This window comes from Stegostoma tigrinum, chromosome 38 (assembly GCF_030684315.1).
Source record: "Stegostoma tigrinum isolate sSteTig4 chromosome 38, sSteTig4.hap1, whole genome shotgun sequence".
Classification (NCBI taxonomy): domain Eukaryota; kingdom Metazoa; phylum Chordata; class Chondrichthyes; order Orectolobiformes; family Stegostomatidae; genus Stegostoma; species Stegostoma tigrinum.
Genome location: NC_081391.1, coordinates 7,508,153 through 7,532,209, shown reverse-complemented (window position 1 = coordinate 7,532,209; position 24,057 = coordinate 7,508,153). Strand labels below are relative to the sequence as shown.

Below are 24,057 nucleotides of genomic sequence, written 5' to 3'. Positions count from 1 at the left end.
AGAGTAAAACAGATAGGGATGGGGGGAGGGGTGGGGTTTGCCGAGTCTGGGTGGGATGCTCTTTGGAGGGTCAAGGCAGACATGTTGGGCTGAATGGCTACATTGTTGCACTTTAGGGGATTCTATCTATTTCAGGATTTGGTGCTATGCCTTTCTCCTTCGTTCTTACCAATTGGAAAAACTCTGCAATTTGGGACTTTGTGACCTGTTGATTGCACAGAAATCTCTGAGGTTCCTCAACCCTGAATACCAGAAAGCGACTTGACCAGGCCTTTCGCTGCATGTAAGTGAGAGTCATTCAAAAATTGTAGGGATGGAGGACCCAAAATAACGGGGATGGAGGACCCAGAGCCAGTGCCTTAACTGGTTCCATTTTGCTCTTGACTTGTGCAAAAAAAAGCTTCATTTAAAAAATTATGAAAGAACACAGCAAATAGATGAGGCAAAATATTTTAATTCAGAGCCCACTTAAAAGATGCATTATAGCTTGCGAACAGTCACCGGTTTGTGCAAATATGAAGAGAAATATCTACGTCTTGTGAGCTTGCAGGTATTCAGCATAAATTTGGCGCAGTTGGCTATTCGCTGCGAACAGGTACAGAGATCAGGAGGTTAAGTATTGCGCTTGCGGAAGTCTTTAAACACACTGTTGTAAAGTTTAAAATTTATCCTATTTTTCTTAACCTGTTCAGAGATATCATTACACATCTTTGGAGTGGGTGGGCCTTGAACCCGAGGCTCTTGGTCCAGGGGCTGGGCATTACCACTGTGGCTCAATCATGTTTCTTTTTTTAAACTTTAACCTACTTTTGTAATAGCCCTGTTCAGAGGTGTTATTACACACTTCTGGAGCAGGTGGGGCTCGAACACAGGTCTTACAGCCCAGCGGTGGGGACATGACTGCTGTGCCACAAGCAGGTCTAGGATGGCCTTCTGCAATGTATTTGTCGCATCAAGAGGCTGGTTTGATAATCATTTATTGGCATTCATTGAATGATTCAGTTCAAAACAGGACAGATTACAAATTGCCAGTCGTTTATCTGATGATGGCTGCCAGGTTGAATGGGCCTTATTCTATCAGTGGGATACTTGTTGATGAAATGGTTCATGCACAGTGGATGAGATTTATGTTGAGGAGAACAATCTGGATTGAGATTATTGCACTGGAAATGATCAGAATGGATGAGACCTTTCTGGAGACAGCCCGTAGTGCTGTCTGTTTCCAATGAGATTAACTACATGAGTTAGGCTTGGTGTTTTATTTTTGTATGCATTCATGGTCGTCACTGGCCAGGCCAGCAATTGTTGCCCATCCCTAATTGCCCAGAGGGCATTTGAGTCACCCACATTGCTGTAGGTCTGCAGTCACATAAAAGAAGGCTTGGTTAGCTTAGATGGCTGGTTTGTGACATTCACGGGGCGGGGGGCGGTGGGATTCAAGTCCCACACCAGCTGAGATTACCACTGAAGGCCCCAGCTCACCTCTTGCCTTAGATGTGGTGGCCCTCAGGTTAAACCTCCGCCAATTGTCTCCCCCATGTTCGTCTGGGACTCTGGTCACTTGAGTCACATGACCAGATAAAGATAGTTGTTTTCTCCTCCTCCAAAGGGCGTTAGTGAACTGGATGGTATTTTCCCCCCCTCAACCCCCATTAAATTCATGGTCATCGTTAGAGTCCTAATTCCAGATTTTTATTGAATTCAATTTCTACCACTTGACACGACAGGATTTGAACCTGGGTCTCTGGATGAATGGGCTGGTGATAATACCTCCAAGTCATTGCATCCCCCTTTAAATGGGCTCGATGGCAACAGAAAATGCTGGAGAGACTCCACATTGGAAGTAGCAACTGTGGGGAGAGAAACACAGTCAAGATTTCAGATCAATAATCTCTCATCAGCCACTAGCAGAATGTAGAGGAGATGTCAGAGGGAGGTTCTTCACCCAGAGAGTTGTGAGCACATGGAATAGTTTGCAAGTGGTAGTCGTGGAAGCAGAGTCATTAGTGACATTTAAGCGACTGCTGGACATGCACATGGACAGCAGTGAATTGAGGGGAATGTAGTTTAGGTTATTTTATTTTTGGATTAGGATTATTCCACGGCACAACATCGTGGGCCGAAGGGCCTGCACTGTGCTGTACTTTTCTATGTTCTATGTTCAATAGACATGTGACAGGATTAAGTGAGTGAGAGGGGAAGAGGTTTGGGAAGGGAAAACGAAACACAACTCTCCTGTTCTGAGGAAGGGTCACCAGATCCGAAACGTTAACTCTGATTTTTTTTCTTCAGATGCTGCCAGACCTGCTGAGCTTTTCCAGCAAATTCTGTCTTTGTTCCTGATTTACAGCATCCACAGTTTTTTCAGTTTTTATGAAATCTCCAGCAAAATCAGATCCCACTCATGGAACCCCACAATTTGGGATTTAGTGGGATGGTGTTACATACACTCTAATAGTAACAGATCTTGATTTGAAAGGAGTCAGTTTGATTTCCAGTGGTGGGGATTTCAGACTGCACGGTTACTATTGACAATAAAACATTGAGTCCAATTTTCTGTGCTAGTTAGCTGATCGCAGACTGGGGGGGGGGCGCTGTTATGGAAAATGGTTTATCAGGCAATGTCGTTGAAGCCCAAACTGGTACAGGAGGTTCATGGGTTACACCAACTTCTGTCCTTGACTGAAATTGATTTGTAACACAAGTTAGACTATGATATAGCGCAATATAAAATGTTTGAGGAAATGTTTGCATGGCAGATCTTTAAAATTAATGTTAATATACTCCTATCCATGGTCTCGGTCACATGTATGAGCATTTGTAAGTCAGATGTTTGTAAATCAGGACCACCATTTCACACATCCACAGTAAAGGTCCATTCATCTGCCTGATATCAAATTACTGAAATAATATCTTGACTCAGAACTCAGTCATGGTAGGACACTCCCAGAAGGACAAAGGAAACTCTTCGGGGATCTCCTCAAAGCTTCCCTGAAGAGCTCAAACATTCCCGAACAGGAGTTTCTTGGCTTGTGGAATGGGCAATAGTCATTTGGGAAGGCATTAGACAGTATGGAAGACTTTGTCAGGAATGGGCGGGGTGGGGTCAAAGTATTGGAATCGATCAAACAGAAAACCTACCCAAATGTTCAAACACCACCTGCCCTGTACGTAGCAGGATCTGCAGGTCACACTTTGGATCTATTAACCATCTCTGAGCCCATCGAGCTGAGGTGGAAATTGATCATCCTCAACCCTGAGACACTGCTTACGAGGAGATGGCCTATAAGTTGACCTTTCTCATTTTGCACAGAGTGCACCCACTACCTCCAATAGATCTTGTGTTTGCCTGTTATCAGGGGAAGAAATACTTTTCTCCTTATTAATAATGCACATGCTGCATGCCCTAATAAAATACAATGAGAGAAATACTGAACTGTTCCTAGCATCATCCGAGCGGGTTCCCATTCAATCCAGGGATTGCTCTGTGGTTTATTTGATACTGAACTACCTGCAGAGCACTCAAAAGGTTAATAGAGATAATGGGAACTGCAGATGCTGGAGATTCCAAGATAATAAAATGTGAGGCTGGATGAACACAGCAGGCCCAGCAGCATCTCAGGAGCACAAAAGCTGACGTTTCGGGCCTAGACGCTCTCTGATGAAGAGTCTAGGCCCGAAACGTCAGCTTTTGTGCTCCTGAGATGCTGCTTGGCCTGATGTGTTCATCCAGCCTCACATTCTATTAACTCAAAAGGTTAACAATGTGTTTTGTTGTGACTGGATAATTTTTAAAATGTTGAAGTTTTGCATCAGTTGTTCCCCTTGTTGTTCATCTCAAAGCAGAAATAATCCATGAATACCGCCCCCAACTACTTCATTCCTAATCTTCCCAGGAGAGTGAGTAATGGGTTAAAATTTACTCAAGAATTGTAACGTTAGTTAATTCTCTTACATACCACTCAGTTCAAGCTTATTTTTTAAAAATAATATCCCTGCAAAATATCTAACAGTATTTTTTTTCTCTTAAAGAAACAGACCGTTCGGTCCAACCAGTCCATGCTGACTATAATCCCAAACTAAACTAGTCCCATCTGCCTGTGTTTGACCCATTTAATCCAAATGTACTTATCTAAATGTCTTTTAAACATTATAATTGTACCCACATCCACCAATTCTTCTGGAAGTTCAATCCACACACGAACCACTCTCTGCGTAAAAACAAAATTGCCCCTCATGTCTTTTTAAAATTTTTCTCTTCTCAACTTTTACAAATATGCCCCTAGTCTTGAAATCCCCCACCCAAGGGAAAAGACACCTGCCAATCACCTTATCTCCCCCCCTCCCCATGATTTTGTAAACCCTTGTAAGGTCACACCTCAACCTCCAAAACTCCAGTGAAAAAAGTCCCAGCCTATCCTGCCTCTCCTTATAACTCAAACCCTCCATTCCTGGTAACATCCTGGTAAATCTCTTCTGAACCCTCGTCAGCTTAATAATATCCTTCCTACAACAGGGCGACCAGAACTAGATATAGTGCCCCAGAATGTCCTGTGCAACTTCAACATAAGAGTCATTGAGTCAGACAACACTGAAACAGGCTCTTTGGTCCCAACCAGTCCATGCTGACCATATTCCCAAACTAAACGAGTCCCACTTGCCTGTTCCTGGCCCATATCCCTTCAAACCTTTCCTGTTCATGCACGTATCTAAATGTCTTTTAAACTTTGTAACTATACCTGCATCCACGACTACTTCTGGATGCTCCTTCTGAACATGAACCACGCTCTGTGTAAACAAACTGCCCCTCATGTCTTTTCTAAATCTCTCTCTTCTTACCTTACAAAGGGGCCCTCTAGTCTTGAAATACCCCATCCTAGGGGCATCCCATCTGCAATTCACTTTACATATAACCCTCATCCTTTTACAAATCTCTTTAAGGTCACCCCTCAACCTTCTACACTCCAGTGAATAAAGTCCCAGTCTATTCAGTTTCTCCTCATAACTCAAACCTTCCATTCCCAGCAACATCCTGGCAAATCTTTTCTGAGCCCTCTCCAACTTAATAATATTCTTTCTATTACACAGAGACCAGAACGGGACACAGTACGCCAGAAGAGGCCTCACCAACATCTTGTACAAACTCAACTTCTGTCTTGTCCTTTCCCACCATCTCTCCTTAAATTTTAACCTTTTTAGATTGATTCATTTAAACATATAAATTGGGAGCATAAGTAGGCCATTTGGCCCTCTTGATACTGCTCTACCATCAAACAAAATCATCTAATTGAGGCTTCAACTATACCTATCTGACCCCTCTCCGTGTAGCCTTGCCTCTGAATCAAGAATCTCTTTCATCCTTATAAGTATTCAATGACTCAGCCCCTACAGCTCTCTGGGGAAGAGAATTCCACTGATTAATGACCCTTTGTCAGGGATGTTTCTAACTGATCTCCTTGCTAAAAGTCTTCCCATTTATGCATTCTAGTCCTCTGAAATGGCATACTGTTCCTACTGTTCCATCTCTGCAAGACACACATTTCCCATTCAAAATACATCCCTGTTTATCTATCCAGAGTTAATAATGTGAGAGACACAAGCAGAAGTCGGTCATATCTTCCACTACTCTGTCAAAATAATAACACCAGTTGCTGACGTTCCTCTTTAAATCCACCTAATAATTGAAACCCCATCTACCTTTGACTTAAGAGTGTGAAAATCTGTCCGTCTTATTCTAAAATGAACTTGATGGCTGAGCTTCCATTGCCCATTGGGACAGAGCATTCCCGAGATTCCTTGTCCCTGAGGAAGAAAGGCTCCAACCTCATCTCAATTCTCAATGTCTGAGCATCCCCCCTTTTCCTGCCCTGCAATCTCCATGGAGACACTGACAGGCTGTTTCTGCTCTATGGCAGATTGAGGCCTGGGATGGCGCTTCCAAAGAGAGGGAAGATGGGGATGAGGAGGAATTTCTTCCCTCGGAGAGACTGTGGAATTCCCTTCCCCAGAAAATGTCCCTTAGGGAAGGAAAACTGCCATCCTCACCCAGTCTGAGCCTACATGTGACTCTAGACCCACTGCAACGTGGTTGACCTCTGGGCAATTAGGGATGGACAATAAATGCTGGCCTAGCAATGGCACCCACATCCCATGAGTGATTAAAAACAAGAACAGTGGTCAGCGAATCTATTCAAAGCTAAGTTTGTTGGATATCTGACTGATAAAGGAGTCGTGGCTGTTCCAGAACCGGAAAGAAAATAGAGTTAAGGCCATAAACAAATCAGTTGTGACTGAACGGAGGATCAAGTTTGATGGGCTGAATGGCCTATGCCAGTTCCTGTTTCTTATATTCTCATAACATTATCCTAATGTCCAACTTTGCTCAAATAATACTCAGGATTTATACCTGAGGAAAGCATTCCACTTCCTGATCATTCTTCGTAATAATTTATTTCGGGCAGGGGATTTTTGCTGGCTGATCATCGTAGACTAATGAATGCGCCATTTTAATGTAATCAGCAATTTATCAAATCCACATTAAGTGGACATGGCATTAAAAATAATGTTCAGAAAAAATTCACGAGCCCCTCATTCCCCGGAGGCTGTACAGGACATCGGCGAAGCCTCTTCTGGAGTACTGTGTCCAGTTCTGGTCGCCCTGTTATAGGAAGGATATAAGTTGCAGAGGGTTCAGAAAAGATTTACCAGGATGTTGCCAGGAATGGAGAGTATGAGTTATAAGGAGAGGCAGGATAGGCTGGGACTTCTTTGACTGGAGCGTAGGAGGTTGAGGGGTGACCTTATAGAGGTTTATAAAATCATGACGGGTATAGATAAGGTGAATATCAAAGGTCTGCTCCCTAGGGATGGAGATTTCAAAAACTAAGGGGGATATTTTTAATGTGAAACGAGAAAGGTTTAAAAAGGACTTGAGGGGCAACGTTTTTACACAGAGGGTGGTTCATGTGTGGAATGAACTTCCAGAGGAAGTGGTGGATGGGGGTACAGTTACAGCATTTAAAAGACATTTGGATAAGGACATGAATAGGAAAGATTTGGAGGGATGTGGGCCAAACACAGGCAGGTGGGACCAGTTTAGGTTGGGAAAATGGTTGGCATGGACTAATTTGGATTGAAGGGTCTGTTTCCATGCTGTGTGACTCTATGAGATGGATTGGCAAAACTGGGTCACCATCTGAACATACGAGTTAGGAGCAGGGGTGCGTTTTACAGCCTTTCCCGCCTGTCCCTCCCTTCTATACGATCATGGCTGCTCAAGTGGAGGAGATAGACTAGCCATAATATCACTGGACTGTTAACCCAGAGACCCAGATCATGTTCTCGGGACCCGGGTTCGCATCCTGCCACGGCAGATGGTGGAATTTGAATTCAATAAATATCTGGGATTCGGATCTCCATGAATCCATTGTCGATTGTTGAAAAAACCCATCTGGTTCGCTAATGCCCATGAGGGAAGGAACCATCTTAACCTGGTTTGGCTTAAATGTGACTCCAGACCCACAGCAATGTGGTTGACTCTTAACTGCCCTCTGGGCAATTGGGGATGGGCAATAAATGCTGGCCTAGCCTCATCCTCTGAATAAATTAATGAAGGAAAAAGAAATTCCTGACCTAACAACCATCGAGCTCGTGAATGCTTCAGTTGGGGCACTTTGGGGCATCAAATGGACCTCCGTGTCAGCGGCACTCCCACATTCTCTCTTGCCCATTCACCGTAGGGTAAAGCCTTGAGCATTGCCATCACCCACCAACCCATCTTCTGTTTTGCCCTTTCTCCATCTTGGTGTGGTCAACCTGAAGATCAGGAATTGCACTAGAACTGCTCCCTTGCCGTTGGGAGGGTTGGGGGGTGCTTAGCTGTAAGCTCAATGAACAGCAATTTTCTGCCACTCCTTTGCTAACAAGGAGCAAGAGCGACTCACAGCAAATTACGACCGCCATCTTCCTTTTGTTCCCTGTCACTATTAATTGGATCCCTGTCCCTCCACCCAGGAGATGATGGTCTTTAAGTTTTCAGACATATTTTGGGGACTCCAATTTCTTTCCAGGCGTTCAGTTCTGAGGAAGGGTCGCTGAACACAAAGCGCTAACTCTGATTTCTCGGCACAGATGCTGCCAGGCCGGCTGAGCTTTTCCAGCAACTTCTGTTTTTGGGCCAGGTGTTATGTTAATTATGGAAGGATAGAAAGTGGGAGTAGGAGCAGGCCATTCAGCCCTGCGAACCTGCTCTCCCATTCAATATGATCAGGGCTGATCATCCGACTCAGTCCCCTGTTTCCGCTTTCTACCCCCATACCCTTTGATTCTTTCAGCTTTGAGAACGATATCTATTGCCTTCTTGAAAACATTCAATATTCTGTCCTGAACTGCTTTCTGTGGCAAAGAATTCCATAGGCTCACCACTCTCTGGGCGAAGAAATTTCTCGTCATCTTAGTCCTAAATGTCCCACCCTGTATCCTTAAGCTGTGACCCCTGGTCAGTGCGAACGTCCCTTCTGCGTTTATCGTGTCAACTCGCGTTGGAATTTTACAAATTTCTGTGAGAGTGCCCCCTCATTTTTCTAAACTCCTGTTAATACTACCCTAACCCAGTCTTTCTTCAGTCCTGCCATCCCACATATCAGTCTGTGAAACTTACACAAGTTGTTGAACTTATAAAAATTAATTATTGCTCGCTATCCCCATATCAGGATGAAACTCGCAATCAGCTTTAAGGGCAATTTTCTTTGCAACCCAAAATTAAAATGTAATTGCCATGCAGCGGTGAACTAATCAATTTGAAGAATTTGCTGTCTTATTAAATGTTCACGAATGGCACTAATGTTTGTGGGCTAATGATTGTCCATGCGGCTCTGCAGGGGGTAGTCTCATTCTCAGACCTCAGGGGCCCGAAATCCCAGATTGTCCCGGATCATTAATGTTTTCCGGACCTCCCGCTCCGTGATGGGTCGCTGGGTCCTCCACTTGTGCGCCTCCTGCAGGCCAGGCTCAAAGTAGTAGATGCAGGCTCCGAAGCCAACCAGGATTAGAATGGAGATCATCAGGTAGACAGGCACGAACCAGTCCAGGAAGTGAGGCATCTCTGGAAAAGGAAGGGAAATGAAAAGGGTTTAATCTTCGCTCCTCACTGATTGCTTTTTTTTGGAAAGGGTGAAAGCATGACTTGGTGAACGACTGAACAAGTGCTGCTTCAGCATCCAGCACAAAGCTCAGAGAGTGGCACTCATTCATCATCTGGGGTGGGGGGGGGGGGGCTGTGAAGGTGTAGTGGGCCAAGTGGCCTCCTTCTGCACCATAATGATAGAATCCCTACAGTGTGGGAACAGGCCAACCAGACCATCTAAGACACACTGACTGCCTGAAGATTATCTCACCCAGACCTGCGCCCCTACCCTGTCCAATCCCGTCCCATCCCTGTAACGCTGCACTTCCGATGGCTAACCCACCTGCTTGCATACTGTGGGCAGTTTAACATGGCCAATCCACCTTAACCTGCACATCTTTGGACTGTAGGAGGTAACCCACACAAACACAGTTGCCCGAGGATGGGATCAAACCTGGGTCCCTGATGCTGTGAGGAAGCAATGCTAAACACTGAGCCACACCTAACTGGTCTGTGATTTCTTAAATCTAGGAAGGTGAGGTAGGGAGGACAAATGGAATGAGGTTGACAAATTAGATCAAAGCCAGATTCCAAGAAAGTCCGTGCCTCAGGGAATGGGGAGGTTTGAAAACAAAGGTGGGAATGTTTGAATTGGGATGCTGCTTGATTGGGATTCTGGTTTCGGTCAGCAGCACAACATTATTGGGGGGAATGGGATTTGAAATCGTCAGCAGGGTTCGAGGGAAAAGAGAAGGAGAGTGTGGTGAATGTCGGGACTGTTTGTGAAGGGACAGCACAGCTATGATGTGCTTCAGGGCTGTGGTAAGACATTAATATCTCAGCCCTCTCACCTTATCCAGATCAGACTGATAACATGAACAAAGGTCAGTGTGAGAGTGTTATCTGAAATGGATTTGGATAGTCTCATTCAGAACTCAGAAAGCACAGGACCTCTGTCCATGACTGCATACATTTCTCATCAATAAGCTTCGATCAGGGAGAGTGTGGGGGAGCTGTTGATAGAGTGAGTTCACATCGATGTGCAAAAGGAGGTGGGTCTGAGATAAAAGGAAAAAGACTTGCATTTAGATAGGATCTTCCACGACCCCCAGGATATCTCAAAGTCTCTTACAACTCATTTGAATACTTGACAAAGTGAGGTCACCATACAGAAAGTGCAGCAAACAATTTATACGCAGCAAGCTCTGGCAAACAATAGTGAGTGAAAGAGCAGATAATTTGTTCTTGTGATGATGTGCAATAAGATTGTAAGAAACAGGAGCAGGAGCCACTTGGCCTTTCAATGTTGCTCTGCTATTTAATAAGAAATTAGTTGGTTTGGTGTGGCCTTAACTCCACCTTTTAGCCTGTACTATTCTCTACTCCAAAAGCCTTCAACTCTCTGCTCAACCAAAAATCTAACTCAACTCTGAACCTATTCAATCACCCAGGCCCCACTGCCTGCTGGGAAAGAGAACCATAAAGACTAAAGATCCTTGAGAAGCATAAATTTCTTCTTCTCTCTGTCTTAAATAGGAGAACCTTTATCCTGAACTCTGAGGGAGCAATATTGAACTGATGCTGGTGAAAAAAGTCCCTGCCCTTCTCCGAGATAGATTTAGATTTAAGTTTTATTGTCACGCGTACTCAAGTATGGGGCACAAGAGTGCAGCGTACAACATCTCCACCCATGGCACCATCTTAGGTACAAAATCTTATTTGCAGAAGTCTAAAAATAAATAAATAAGTTTAAAAATTCAGCGCCATTGTCTCCTGAAGAAGGGTCCTGACCCAAAACGTCAGCTTTCCTGCTCCTCTGAAGCTGCCTGTCCTGTTGTGTTCCTCCAGCTCCACACTGTGTTATCTCTGACTCCAGCATCGGCAGTGTCTACTGGCTCTGAGTGCCATGGTCTTCTCAGTGTGAAAGTAGAAAAATAAGGAATTAAAGTTAAAACGTCAAACATTACAGTTCCTGCTTAAGCTCTGGGCTTTCCCCAAAAGGGCTACCTCATCCCTGAGCTGGCTACGCTTTCATCTGCATTGGGCTAAGACCCACCAGTTCTCACCAGCTACCTTCACCGCCAACCACCGCCCGTGACCAACATTGGGCACGCCAGGCTCCAGGACTGCTGTGGGATCCTTAACATCCACCCAGAGAGCTGATGGGTCTGGTTTTGTGTCTCATCTGGGCACCTCTGATGATGCAGCACTCCCTCCCATTCCTGACCCATCACGGATAACCAGGCCAGCTTTAAGCTGGAGTCCAAGCGCCTGGGAAACTGTTCTGTCTCTTGCTGGTAACATCTCAGACAGCACAAATAAGTAGAATTGCTGGCTTGTGACATTGATGTTTCTAAAACCAAGCAGAGTCTCGCGAGCACGGCGCCACGGCGATCAAACTTATTTATGTCAAAGGCCTGTAGCATTCTCCCTGTACCTCAGCCAGTGCCCAGAGGCTCACTGCTCATTATGTGTAACCTCGTTCAGACTTGGCTACTATCCTTCTTCAGAAATGGCTTTTCCCCCATTGGTCTCATGTCAAGTTTGAAATGAAACAGTGAATAGGCTTGGCTTTCCATCTTGTCAGCTTGCAGGCCGTTACTGTTCACAAAGGTTAATGTGATAGAGCATCTCCTCAGGCCACAGCACTGTCCTATCAGTTAATCAACTTTCCCCCAGTTGATGGTACATTTTGTGTTACTGGAGTCAAGGTCCTTATGTGTAAACTCTGGGGAGGTGGCAGAGTGGCTGGGTGCTCAGCACCACTTACTGCACAGCGTCAGGGACCTGGGTTCGATTTTGGCCTCGGGTGACTGTCGGTGTGGAATTTGCACGTTCTCCCCGGGTCTGCGTGGGTTTCCTCCGGGCGCTCGGGTTTCCTCCCACACTCCAAAGGTGTGCAGGTTAGGGTGGATTGGCCATGCTGAATTGCCCCCATAGTGTCCAGGGATGTTCAGGCTGGATGGATTAGCAGGGATAGGATAGGAGAGCAAGTCTGGATGGGATGCTTTTTGGACGGTCAGTGTGGAATCGATGGGCAGAATGGCTTGCTTCTGCACTCTAGGGATTCAATGACTGCCAACCTCGGTACTAGGGGATCCCTGCAGTCTTGTCTGGTGAGAGGACATATACCCACCACAAGGACGACAATTAACATTGGGGTGTGAGGGCTTCCCTACACTGTCTTCTGTCTCTATAGCAAGGAGCTAGCATTCAATTCAGAGTATTTGTGTGAATTTAGAAGAGATGTGCTCTGGTAAGGATGAATGTAGGCCCCATTGTAGAGCTACTGAGTCTATGATTCAAGGTCCAGATGTTTGAGTAACAGAACATTTCAAGCTGTCATTGCTTTAGAGGAGTTCCTAAAGGGAAATTGGAGGAGAAACACTCCTTTCCTTCTGAGAGGCACCAACATGTGTTACTCAGTGTGTATGTGAAACCCTCCCACTACGAGGCTTCAACTGTGTTGCCTCACCAACAACCATTCACCTGGACTGAGACTAATATCCATTGGGTGCTGGTGATATGAGTTTTATCTTCAGCAGAGAATCTTCGTCATTGGAACAATGCTGATGTTACTACTGTAATGTAAGAATCCAGATGTGTGCAACATGGTACTGATGAATCCAACAAAATATTTATCGTGGTTCATTTTTACATACAAGCGAAGACTCACAGAAACATCTGGACTAGTATTGTCAACGTTAGGAATACAGGGTAAGTCAGAACAGCTCCAGAAGTGACTGGGACCCAGGTAATGCTCCTTGGACTTTGTATTTAAGAACTGAGTTCTTCACACTAGAAAAACAAAAGAACAAGACTTTTCAGCTGGTGTGGAGGAGTATGAGCAAGGTGTGGGCCTGCTCTGGTGCCTACCCAAGTTGGCCATTAAGAGGTCCAAGAAATGGGCTATGGGATGGAGTATCTGTAGATACATGCATGCCCGGGTGTCCATCAATACCCTTGATGCTTTAGACAGAAGTGGGCACCATGGGGGAGGAGGTGCACACTGCTTTATAATACTATTAGATGTTGAAGTGGAATTAGGCCCTTCAGCCCATCGGGTCTGCTCCACTATGTTATCAAGGCTGATATGTTTCTCAACTTGATTCTCCTGCCTTCTCCTCCTAACCCTTGATTCCCTTGCTAATCTAGAGCCTATCTATCTCGAGCTTAAGTATACGCAGTGACTTGGCTTCCACAGCCTTGTGCAGCAATGAGTTGCACAGATTCACCACCCTCCTCATTTTAGTTCTAAAGAGTAATCACTTCCCTCTAGGGCTGTGCCCTCAGGTCCTCGTCTCTCCTATTAATGAAAACATCTAGAGGTGCACGGCTCTGATTTGGTTGATTTGAAAATATCAAAAAGAGCTGAGTTCTGTATCTTTAATGGGCTTTGCATTGCAAATTAAACAATTGGGAATTATCTAAAGATGGTGGTTAAGAGATGAAAATTGCCTCATGATTTGGTGGTGGGGACAATTGTTCAGAGCTGTGTTTGCACTTTTGGATAAGTGTAAAGAGAAAATAAGCTGCATTAAAGAAATGAAAACAAACTATAGTCAAGATAACAAAGTGTGGGGCTGGATGAACACAGCGTGCCAAGCAGCATCTCAGGAGCACAAAAGCTGACGTTTCGGGCCTAGACCCTTCATCAGAGCTAGGTCTGGGCCCGAAACATCAGCTTTTGTGCTCCTGAGATGCTGCTGGGCCTGCTGTGTTCATCCAGCTCCACACTTTGTTATCTTGGATTCTCCAGCACCTGCAGTTCCCATTATCACTGATACAAACTATAGGCAGCTTGGTTCTTCCCTCCAACTCCATTTTAATTCAGATCCCTGCCTCTTTCCTTAGTCTCTCTGTACTGGGATTACCCAGAGAGCACTTAAGAGTCAACTATATTGCTGTGGGTCTGCTGTCCTTTCTGACTGGACTCAAAACATTAACTCTGTTTCTCTACAGGTGCTGCCAAATCTGTTGAGTTCCTCCAGCACTTTCTGTTTTTGAAACAATTGCAATACTGTAGGTTATAGAATCATAGGGTTGTACAGCATGGTAGCAGACGCTTCGGTCCAACTCACCCACGCCGACCGATCCTAAATTAATCTAGTTCCATTAGCCAGCATTTGGCCCATGTCCCTCTAAGCCCTTCCTATTTATATCCTATCCATGTACCCCTCCAGATGCCTTTTAAATGTTGTAATTGTACCAGCCTCCACCACTTCCTCTGGCAGCTTATTCCATACACACACCACCCTCTGCGTAAAAAGGTTGCCCTGAAGGTCCCTTTTAAATCTTTCCCCTTTCACCTTTAACCTCTGCCCTCTAGTTTTGGGTTCCCCTACCCCGAGGAAAGGACCTTGGCTATGCACCCTATCCTTGCCCCTCATGATTTTATGAACTTCTATAAGGCCACCCCTCTGGCACTCCAGGGAAAATAGCCCCAGCCTATTCAGCCTCTCCCTGTAGCTCAAACCCTCCAACCCTGGCAACATCCTTGTAAATCTTTGCCGAACCTGTTCAAGTTTCACAATATCCTTCTTGGAATTCTCCAGCATCTGCAGTTCCCATTATCTCAAGTTTCACAATATCCTTCTGTCAGCAGGGAGACCAGAATCAAATGAAGTATTCCAAAAATGGCCAAAACCAATTGTCTTTAAATAAAAACTCCAGATCACTGAATATCATTGTGAGGAAGGAAATCTGCTGTTTCTACTTGATCTGGCCTAAATGCAGCTCTAGCTAGTTATAGAGTCATACAGCACAGAAACAGACCCTTCAGTCCAACCAGTCCATGCTGACTATAATCCAAAACTGATTGACTCTTCCTCACTTTCTGACATGGCTTGGATAGTCTGGTTTTAAAAACCATTACTAACTGCATTTGTCTCTGTGTAGGTTTGAGTCAATCACTAACCTGCTGCCACAGGTCATAGTTCTTGACAAGTGCATTGTATCTGTAACTAGTTGTGTTGAACGTTTTGCACCAACAGGGTAAGAGACCTTTCAGACTGCCTACTGGTCCTATACAGCCTTCCTCAAAGGCCACTGCAAAGAAACATCACCCAAATTTTGGATAGACCATGGCCCACCAGGACGGATTCTCATCTGCAGGCCACACTTTGAGAACCATTGATCTACACTGTGAAATACCAGGATGTGAGGCTAGCCTAAGCTACCGTCCTGGATCTCAGCAACAGCTCGAAATACCGATCTTCTCCCTGTCTCTCTCTATTGCAACATCTATTGATCCATCTCTCTATTGTTCCATCCTACTGCATTGCCCCTCTTTCTCCTTCTCTCACTTTTTAAAAATTTATTTGTGAGATGTGGGCATCGCTGGCTGGGCCCAGCATTTGTTGCCCGTCCCTAGTTGCCCCTTGAGAAGGAGGAGGTGAGCTGCTGTAGTCCACCTGCTGTAGGTTGACCCACAATGCCCTTAGGGAGGGAATTCCAGGATTTGGACCCAACGATAGTGAAAGAACAGCCATATATTTCCAAGTCTGGATTGTGAATGGCTTGGTGCGGAACTTGCAGGGAATGGTGCACCCATGTATCTGCTGCTCTTGTCCTTCAGGATGGAGGTGGTCATGGGTTTGGAAGGTGCTGTCTGAGGATCTTTGGTGAATTTCTGCAGTGCATTTTGTAGGTAGTACTACAGCATACACTCTTGCTCTATTTCCTTCCCTTTCTTCATCTCTTTCTCCCCCTCTCTCTGTTACTACAGAGTAGAGTTTCTTGCTCTATTTCCCCTCCTTTTTTCTTCCTCTCTATTCAATTGGTTACGAATGGCCTGTCAGTGAATGCCAGTCACAAAGCTTACAGATGCAGGAGAATTTTAAAACGATGACTGTTGCTCAGCTGCAGCCTCAAGCTGCTGAGCACAGGTCCTGATTCCAACTCCAGATTTGTTCCCAGATTTTGTGTTTTTAACCTTGCAGTTCAGGCGGCTGGGAGGAGCTCCCTACACCAAGTTCAAATTTAATCTCAGACCATTTTTTAAGGCAAGTCACAGTGGCTCAGTGGCTAGCACTGCTGCCTCACAGCACCAGGGATGTGGGCTCAATTCCACCCTCTGACAACTGTGTGGAGTTTGCATGTTCTACCTGTGTCTGTGTGGCTCTGCACTGATTTCCTTGCATGGTCCAAAGATGTACAGGTTAGTGTGGATTGGTCATGCTTAATTATCCTGCAGTGTGCAGGCCAGGTGGGTAAACCATGAGGAATTACAAGGTTACAGGGATTGGGTGGGCTACTCTTTGGAGAGTTGGTGTGGACTTGATGGGCTGAGTGGCCTGCTTCCACACTATAGGAGTTCTATGAAAACCTCTACTAGCCCTCTATAGAGATAAACATGGACTGACTAGGCATAGATTAATGAACTCACTCAGTCAATTACTTAAGTTAATGGTGTTATTTGGTTTTTATTCCCAAGATGTGACCATTGCTGGTGAGATCATCATTTATTGCCCATCCCTAATTTTCTTTCTTGCTTCCAACAGTTGCTTTTCTAGTGTCATACAGTCGTACAGCACAGAAACAAGACCATTCAGTCCGAACAGTCCATGCTGATCATAATCCCAAACTAAACTAAATCCCTCCTGCCTGCACTTGGCCCACATCCCTCCAAACATTTCTCATTCATGTACTCATCCAAATGTCTTTTAAATGTTGTAACTGTACCCACATCCATCACCTCCTCTGGAAATAAGGTCATCCTTTAACCTCTGAGGCTCCAGCAAATAAAGTCCCAGCCTATCCAGTCCCTCCTTATAACTCATACCCTCCTTTCCCAGCAACATTTGGTCAATCTTTTCCGAACCCTCTCCAGCTTAATAATATCCTTCTTATAACAGGGAGACCAGAACCGAACACAATACTCCACAAGAGGCCTCGCCAACGCCCTGAACAACCGTAACATGACGTCCCCATTTCAATACTCAAATGAAGGCAACAGTGCTAAATGCCTTCATAACCACCTTATCTATGTGATGCAAACTTCGAAGAATTATGTACTTGCACTGTTGGGTCTCTCTGTTCTATAGTACTACCCAAGGCCCTACTTTTAATAGTCGGGGGAGCTGGCAAATTGGATGCAAAATTGACTTGAAGGTAGGAGACAGAGGATGATGGTACAGGGTTGCTTTTTGGACTGGAGGTTTGTAACATTAATGGCTCTTAAGGCTCTTAACATTAATGGAGTGTTTGACCGAGAATGCTGCTAAGGAGCCCGAGAGAAACTGGAGTCCATGGGGATAGGGTAGGATGGGGAGGGGGTGAGTCGGAGGTGATGGAAGTGGTTAGCATCTACCACCATTAGATCTCACACAAAGGAAGATTTATTTTCTGGATGTCAGTTACATGGTGTGCCACAAGGATCAGTGATGAGTCCAAAATATTTTTTGTCATTTCTACAAATGATTTGGATGTGAATATCGGAGGCATGGTTAATAAGTTTGCAGATGACACCAAAGTTGAATGTGTAGTGGATAGTGAAGGGTGTTATCTCAGAGTACAATGGGGCTTTGATCACATGGGCTGATCGGCTAATTCAGATAAATGTGAGGTGTTGCATTTTGGGGAAAGGCGAATCAGGGAAGGACTGATACATTCCTAACCTTGCTAACCAGTCTACCTTAGACACTACTTTATCTTAAACCAGTCTGTGGAAACTTATGGAACACTTTGCTAAAGTTCATATAGACAGCAAAACCATACATTGCTGGAAAAACTGAGCAGGTCTGGACATTTTCCTAGCTACGATTTGTTCTGAGGAAGGATTAACATAAAACGTTACCTCTGATTTCTCTGCTCACAAGTGGTGCCAAATCTGCTGAGCTTTTCCAACAATTCCTGGTTTTGTTTCTAATTTACAGCATCCACAGTTCTTCTGGTTTTCACTCCATTTGGACAATGTCTACCGCTCATCAATCTTCTTTGTCTCCTCTTCAAAAAACTCAATTAAAATTTTTAGAGTGAGACATGATTTCCCGCGCACAAAGCCGTGTTGACTATCCAATAATCAGTCCTTGCCTTTTCAAATACCCTCAGAATCCCCTCAAAGAACTTACCCAGAATCGACGTAAGGCTCACCAGTCTATGGTTCAGTGGCTTTTCCGTACTACTTTTCTTAAATAATGGCACCACATCGGCCAACCCGCAGTCTTCTGGCACCTCACCCATGGCTGTCAATGATACAAATATTTCAGCAATCTCTTCACTAGCTTCACACAAAACCTTAGGAAATCTGGCCTATAAGTGACTCTAAACCCTCTGGAAGTTAGGGATAGGCAATAAATGTTGGCCAAGCCAGTGATGTTCATATCCCATCAATGAATGTTTAAAAATCACTCCTGAGATAGCCGAAGGCTCAATCTATGACAGAACTGTCAGCTCTGAACTGTTCAACTAGTTTTCTTCATATTTACATTGTGTGGCCATACCTCATTACTTTGGAGATAACCTCACTGAAAATTACTTATGCTAGCTAAATGATGTTTAACAACAGTTAGCTTTTCTACTCTCCCTGTCATGTTATGGAGTTGAAGGAACAGTCAAGCCACAAATAGAGATATTTTGATCACTGATCAGGGTTTGGTCAATTCAATGGCTGTGTTTTGTTCATCGTGTAAGGCGATTTTACTGTAACATGATTGGGCTTGACATTCTGGGTGATGATGAGGAATAACTCAATGGATCGAAGAGGTAGTTATATATTGCAATGTGATTGCTGAGTTGTTTGTGCCAGGTTCAGTAGTTCAGTTATTCTGTCTTTGATATGTGCATCTGTTTACTGTTGATGCCCACTGTGTTCGATTGGTTAAGCCTGAGTGTAGACTCAGGGACAAATCAATAAACTGTAGAAAGTACTGGAGTCAGAGCTGAAGCATGGGTAGATATTTTAAATCACTGTGAATAAAATCTTTTGCATACAGAGAAACAGGTGTCATCTCGACATTGCTCAGTGGCACATGAAACATATGTCAGTCTACACTGGGATAACAGGATGTGCAGGCTGTGCATAGCTGGTTTACAGGCAATTAATAAGTTAAGATAGTTATTGCTAAAAAAAACCAGAAAGTGTCAGAAAAACTCGGCAAGTCAGGCAGCATCTGTGGGGAGAGAAATAGAACAGTACAGCACGGTATAGGCCCTTTGGCCCACGATGTTGTGCCGACCTATTATCCTACTAAGATCGATCTACCCTGCATACCCTACATTTTACTATCCTCCATGCGCCTATCCAAGAGTCACTTAAAAGTCTCTAATGTATCTGACTCCAATACCACCGCCAGCAGTGCATTCCACACACCCGCCACTCTCTGCATAAAGAACCTACCTCTGACATCTCCCCTATACCTTCCTCCAATTACCTTAAAATTATGCATCTTCGTAATTGTCATTCACGCCCTGGGAAAAAGACTATCCATGCTATCTATGCTTCTCATCATCAATGTTTTGATATTGATCCTTCTTCAACACACTTCTCTTCTGAAGACAGTTCATATTAGACTCGAAACATTAATTTACCAGGACAGTGACAGTACCACTGACTCACCAGCTCCCTCACACACAGTTAGCTGAATCAACTTGGTCATCATATCTGTGACAGTATGTTGGTTACTTGTGATCTCCTGGAATATAGGAAGGAATGAAAAGCTGCACATATATTGTATTCATTCGAAAGTATGAACATTTCAGAAACGTTTCATGATTTATTTCCAAAGGGGCTCTGCCATTAAGCAGGAAAGTGCCCTGCTAAGTTCACCAACAATTGAAAGGTTATCCCTTTAACCAGTGAAGCAGAGTGCTCTGTGATTTTATTTTATTCATTCATGAGATCAGGGTGTCGCGTCTAGGCAGCATTTATTGTCCATCCCTAATTGTCCAGAGGGCAGTTAAGAGGCAGTCACATTGCTGTGGGTCTGGAGTCACGTGTAGGCCAGGCCAGGTAAGGATGGCAGGTTCCTTCCCCAAAGGCATGAGTGAGCCTGATGGGATTTTCCAACAATCGATAATGGATTCTCAGTCATTAGATTCATCATTCCAGATATTTTATTGGATTCAAATTCCACTATCTGCTGTGGCGGGATTCAAAATCTAGAATGTTATCTGGGTCTCTGGATTAACAGTCCAGCGATAATATCACTAGACCATCACCTCCCTTGACTAGAGGGGTTCTCCAAGGCTCAGTGGCGAGCACTGTGCTGAGAATATATTGGGCTCAAATTCCACGCTGCACACCGTCCAAACTGGTTATCTAGTACATTGAGGGAGAGCTGCACTAAAGGATGTTCAGTTGAGGATTGGTCTGTTCCTTGCAGACAGCTGTAAAAGAACAAATAGCAGGGGCGCTCCCAGTGTTAACAGTTGCTCTCAAACATCACTAATGCAGATTATCCAATCTTTCGGTTTATTTCTCTTGGCGGGAGCTTTCTGTGTGCGAATCGGGACTGCTGCGTTCACCACGCTACAGCAGCGTCTACAAGTCACTGGATGTAAAGTGCCTTTTACAACCAGAGGGGAGGCAATAATGTCACTGGACTAGTAATTCAGAATGCCAGGCTAATGTTCTGGGAGCTTGGGCTCAAATCCCACCGTTGAAGGTGATGAAATTTGAATTCATTAAAAAATAAGGTGGAATAGAGAGGAAAGCGAGCCAAACACCTACCATACTGATGATCTTCAAAACCCATCAAGTTCAACAATGTTCTTACAGATTCCTTACAGCGTGGGAAGAGGGCATTTGGCCCATTGAGATTCACACAGAGGGTGGTGCGTGTATAGAATGAGCTGCCAGAGGAAGTAGTGGAAGAGGGTAAATTACAACATTAAAAAACATTTAAAAGTTAGGGTATATGAATAAGGGTTTAGACGGATATGGAACAAATGACGGAGATTAATCTAGATTAGTTTAAAATGGGCATGTTGGACCAAATATAACAAAGTGTGGAGCTGGATGAACACAGCAGGCCAAGCAGCATCTTAGGAGCACAAAGATGCTGCTGGGCCTGCTGTGTTCATCCAGCTCCACACTTTGTTATCTCGGATTCTCCAGCATCTGCAGTTCCCGTTATCTCTGATACAACATTGGACCAAAGGCTCTGTTTCGGCACTGTCCATCTTAATGACTCTGAGTCTGTACGGTCACTCAGAAGAACAGGGAGGGACATCTGCCATCCTTACCTGGTCAAGCCTGTATGTGACACAACAATAACTGCCCTCTGGGTTGATAATCCTAGCCAAGAACACAGAGATCCCATGAACTAATATTTTTAAAAAAAGACACAAAGAAATGCAAGTTTCTTACAATCAAAAGATCACAAGATTAATTCCTCATCAGTCAAATGACAGACAGGACCAATTATCCAGGGGATTGGGAGATGTCAGCATTAACCCCAGGAGGGGGCAGAGTTTAACAGCGACTCCTGTGAGAGCATGAGCATTGACCAGCTCCTTTGGGAAGGCAGCGAGCATTAGGAAGAGGAGAGAATAAAGCCTAGCAAGCACGCAGCATACAGATCCGCCGGGCCACTGCTCACTTACTGGGTGGGGATGCAGCAGTTTCCCTGATGGACTTTAGACTGGAGGATACACGGAGCGTGAGGCTGGAGATGTCACCAGGACGGCTAATTCCTCTGCGTCCTCTTCAAGGTGCCCTTGTCCAGTTTAAAGCCATGAGTTCTGCAGTGAGTCACCAGCCCCCAATTCCAGGCCCAGCCCTGCTGTCTGTCTCTCTCTCTCTCTCACTGCACAGCATCAAACTGGTCAACCTCCAGCCTGCACAGACCCCTCCCTGAAGGCTTCCCTCAGCCAATTGGAGTTTCTGTTTTGGGGCTGAATAGATCTGTTTCTCATCCCTCCGTTGTCAAGGTAACCGGCTCACCGAGCTGTTCCATGTGGTGCTGAGGAGAGAGAGACAGAATGGGGGAGGGAGAGAGAGGGGGAGAAGATGAGGGGGGGGGGGGCAGACAGAGAGAGGGAGTTGGGGAGAGAGAAGGAAAGAGGGAGGGAGAGACAGAAGGGAAGAGAAATGGGGGGCGAGAGTGGAAGGGAGAGAGAGTGTGTGGAATAGAGAGAAAGGGACAGAGACAGACAGAGAGAGTGAGAGAAAGGGATCGAGAGACTGTGAGGGCGAGAGAGAGTGTGTGGGAGTGAAAGAAAGGACCGGGGTGGGGGGGGGGGGCATAAAGAGAGAAAGAATCAGAGGAAGAGAGAGAGAGGAAGGAGAGGGAAAGAGAGAAGGAGATAGGAAGGACAAGAAAATAGAGAATGCAGGAGAGGGAGAAAGAGGGAGAGTTAAAGGCTGGTGGAGATGGCCTCATCAGGGGTATTTAAGCGGATTTTAGATAGGCATATGGAGGTTAGATAGACCTTAGGATTAGGGTAAAAGTTCGGCACAACATTGTGGGCTGAAGGGCCTGTACTGTTCTGTGAGGGAGAGAGAAGAAATATAGGGAGGGAGAGAGGGTGAGATAGAGAGAGTGAGAGGGAGGGAGAGAGAGAGAGAGATGCAGCATCACATCAAAGGCTGACCTAGAAACTCACAGAAACACTGTCAGCAATGGCAGGCAGGGACTGGAATTTTATGTGATATTTCAATTTGTTTGGATTTTGTTTGGCACAAACTGGTTGGACTGAAGGGTCTGTTCCTGTGCTGTTTGACTTTCCGATTCTATGACTATAACTAACTAAAAAAGGACAGGTGATGGTCTAATAGTATCATTACTAGATTCTATATTAAACCCAGATAATCTGGGACCTGGATTCAAAGCATGCCATGGCAGATGGTTGAATTTGAATGCAATATATATTTTTAAAAAATCAGTAATTAAGAGTCTAACAGTGACCATGAAACTATTATTGTTGCAAAAACCCAACTGGGTTCACAAACATCCTTTTGGAAAGGAAATTGCTATTCTTACCTGGTCTGGTCTATATGGGACTCCAGACCCACAGCAATGGGGTTGACTTAACAATTAGGGTTGAGTTAACAATTTATAGATGGTGACCTAACCAGTGACACTCACATTGGGAAGGCAATGGCCTAGTGGTATTGTTGCTGGGCTGTCAATTCAGAGACTCCGGGGAACGAGGTTCGAATCCTGCCATGGCAGATGGTGGAATTTGAATTTAATAAAAATATCTGGAATTAAGAATCTAATGACGACTGTGAATCCATTGTTGATTCTTGGGGGGCGGGGGGAAACACATCTGGTTCACTAATGTCCTGTAGGGAAGGAAACTGCCATCCTTATACCTAGTCTGACCTATATGTGACTCCAGACCCACAGCAATTAGAGTGGTTGACTCTTAATTGCCTGCTGGGCAATTAGGGATGGGCACTAAATGCTGCCTGGCCAGCGATCCCCTCACCCAGTGAACGAATAAAGGGAAAATAAAATCTTGTGAGTGATTTTCAAGAAACATAATTTATTGAGCCTCACCTTTGCAGATTTAGCTGATCTCAGTCAGGGTTCACATTAATAATATTAGCTTCAGTTTCATAGAACATAGAACAGAACAGCACAGTACAGGCCCTTCAGCCCATGATGTTGTGCCAAACTTTTACACTGAGCCCAAGGTCTATCTAACCTCCACCCCCACCTTATACTATCATTCATATGCCTATCCACTTTAATACCCCTGATGAGGCCATCTCCACTACCCTCTCCGGCAATGCATTCCACGCCCTGACCACTCTCTGAGTGAAGAACCTACCTCTGATGTCTCCCCTATATTTACCTCCACTCACTTTAAAACTCTGTCTCCTCGTAAAAGCTACCTCCACTCTAGGAAAGTCTCTGGCTGTGCACTCTATCAATACCTCTGATCATTTTGTACACCTCTATCAAGTCACCTCTCATCCTTCATCATTCTAAAGAGAAAAAGCCCTAGCTCTCTCAACCTTTCGTCATAAGACCTTCCCTCCA

The 24,057-nt window shown here is 44.8% G+C and overlaps 1 protein-coding gene across 3 annotated transcripts; it reads right to left on the bottom strand.

Moving 5' to 3' along the window:
• Positions 1 to 3,719: 3,719 nt before the first annotated feature.
• Positions 3,720 to 21,929, bottom strand: LOC132206454 (small integral membrane protein 45). Of its 3 annotated transcripts, none has more exons than XM_059640632.1 (3): positions 21,671 to 21,929; positions 18,196 to 18,309; positions 3,720 to 9,103 (listed from the first exon to the last, which is right to left on the bottom strand). In XM_059640632.1, exons 2-3 carry the CDS (start codon positions 18,305 to 18,307, stop codon positions 8,895 to 8,897), a joined length of 321 nt encoding a protein of 106 aa, XP_059496615.1. In that variant the 5' UTR covers positions 18,308 to 18,309; positions 21,671 to 21,929; the 3' UTR covers positions 3,720 to 8,894. The 3 variants fall into 3 exon arrangements, with proteins under 3 accessions (XP_059496615.1, XP_059496614.1, XP_059496616.1); XM_059640631.1 differs by lacking the exon at positions 21,671 to 21,929 and adding an exon at positions 20,796 to 20,904; XM_059640633.1 differs by lacking the exon at positions 18,196 to 18,309 and having other exon boundaries at positions 21,671 to 21,926.
• Positions 21,930 to 24,057: the final 2,128 nt, after the last annotated feature.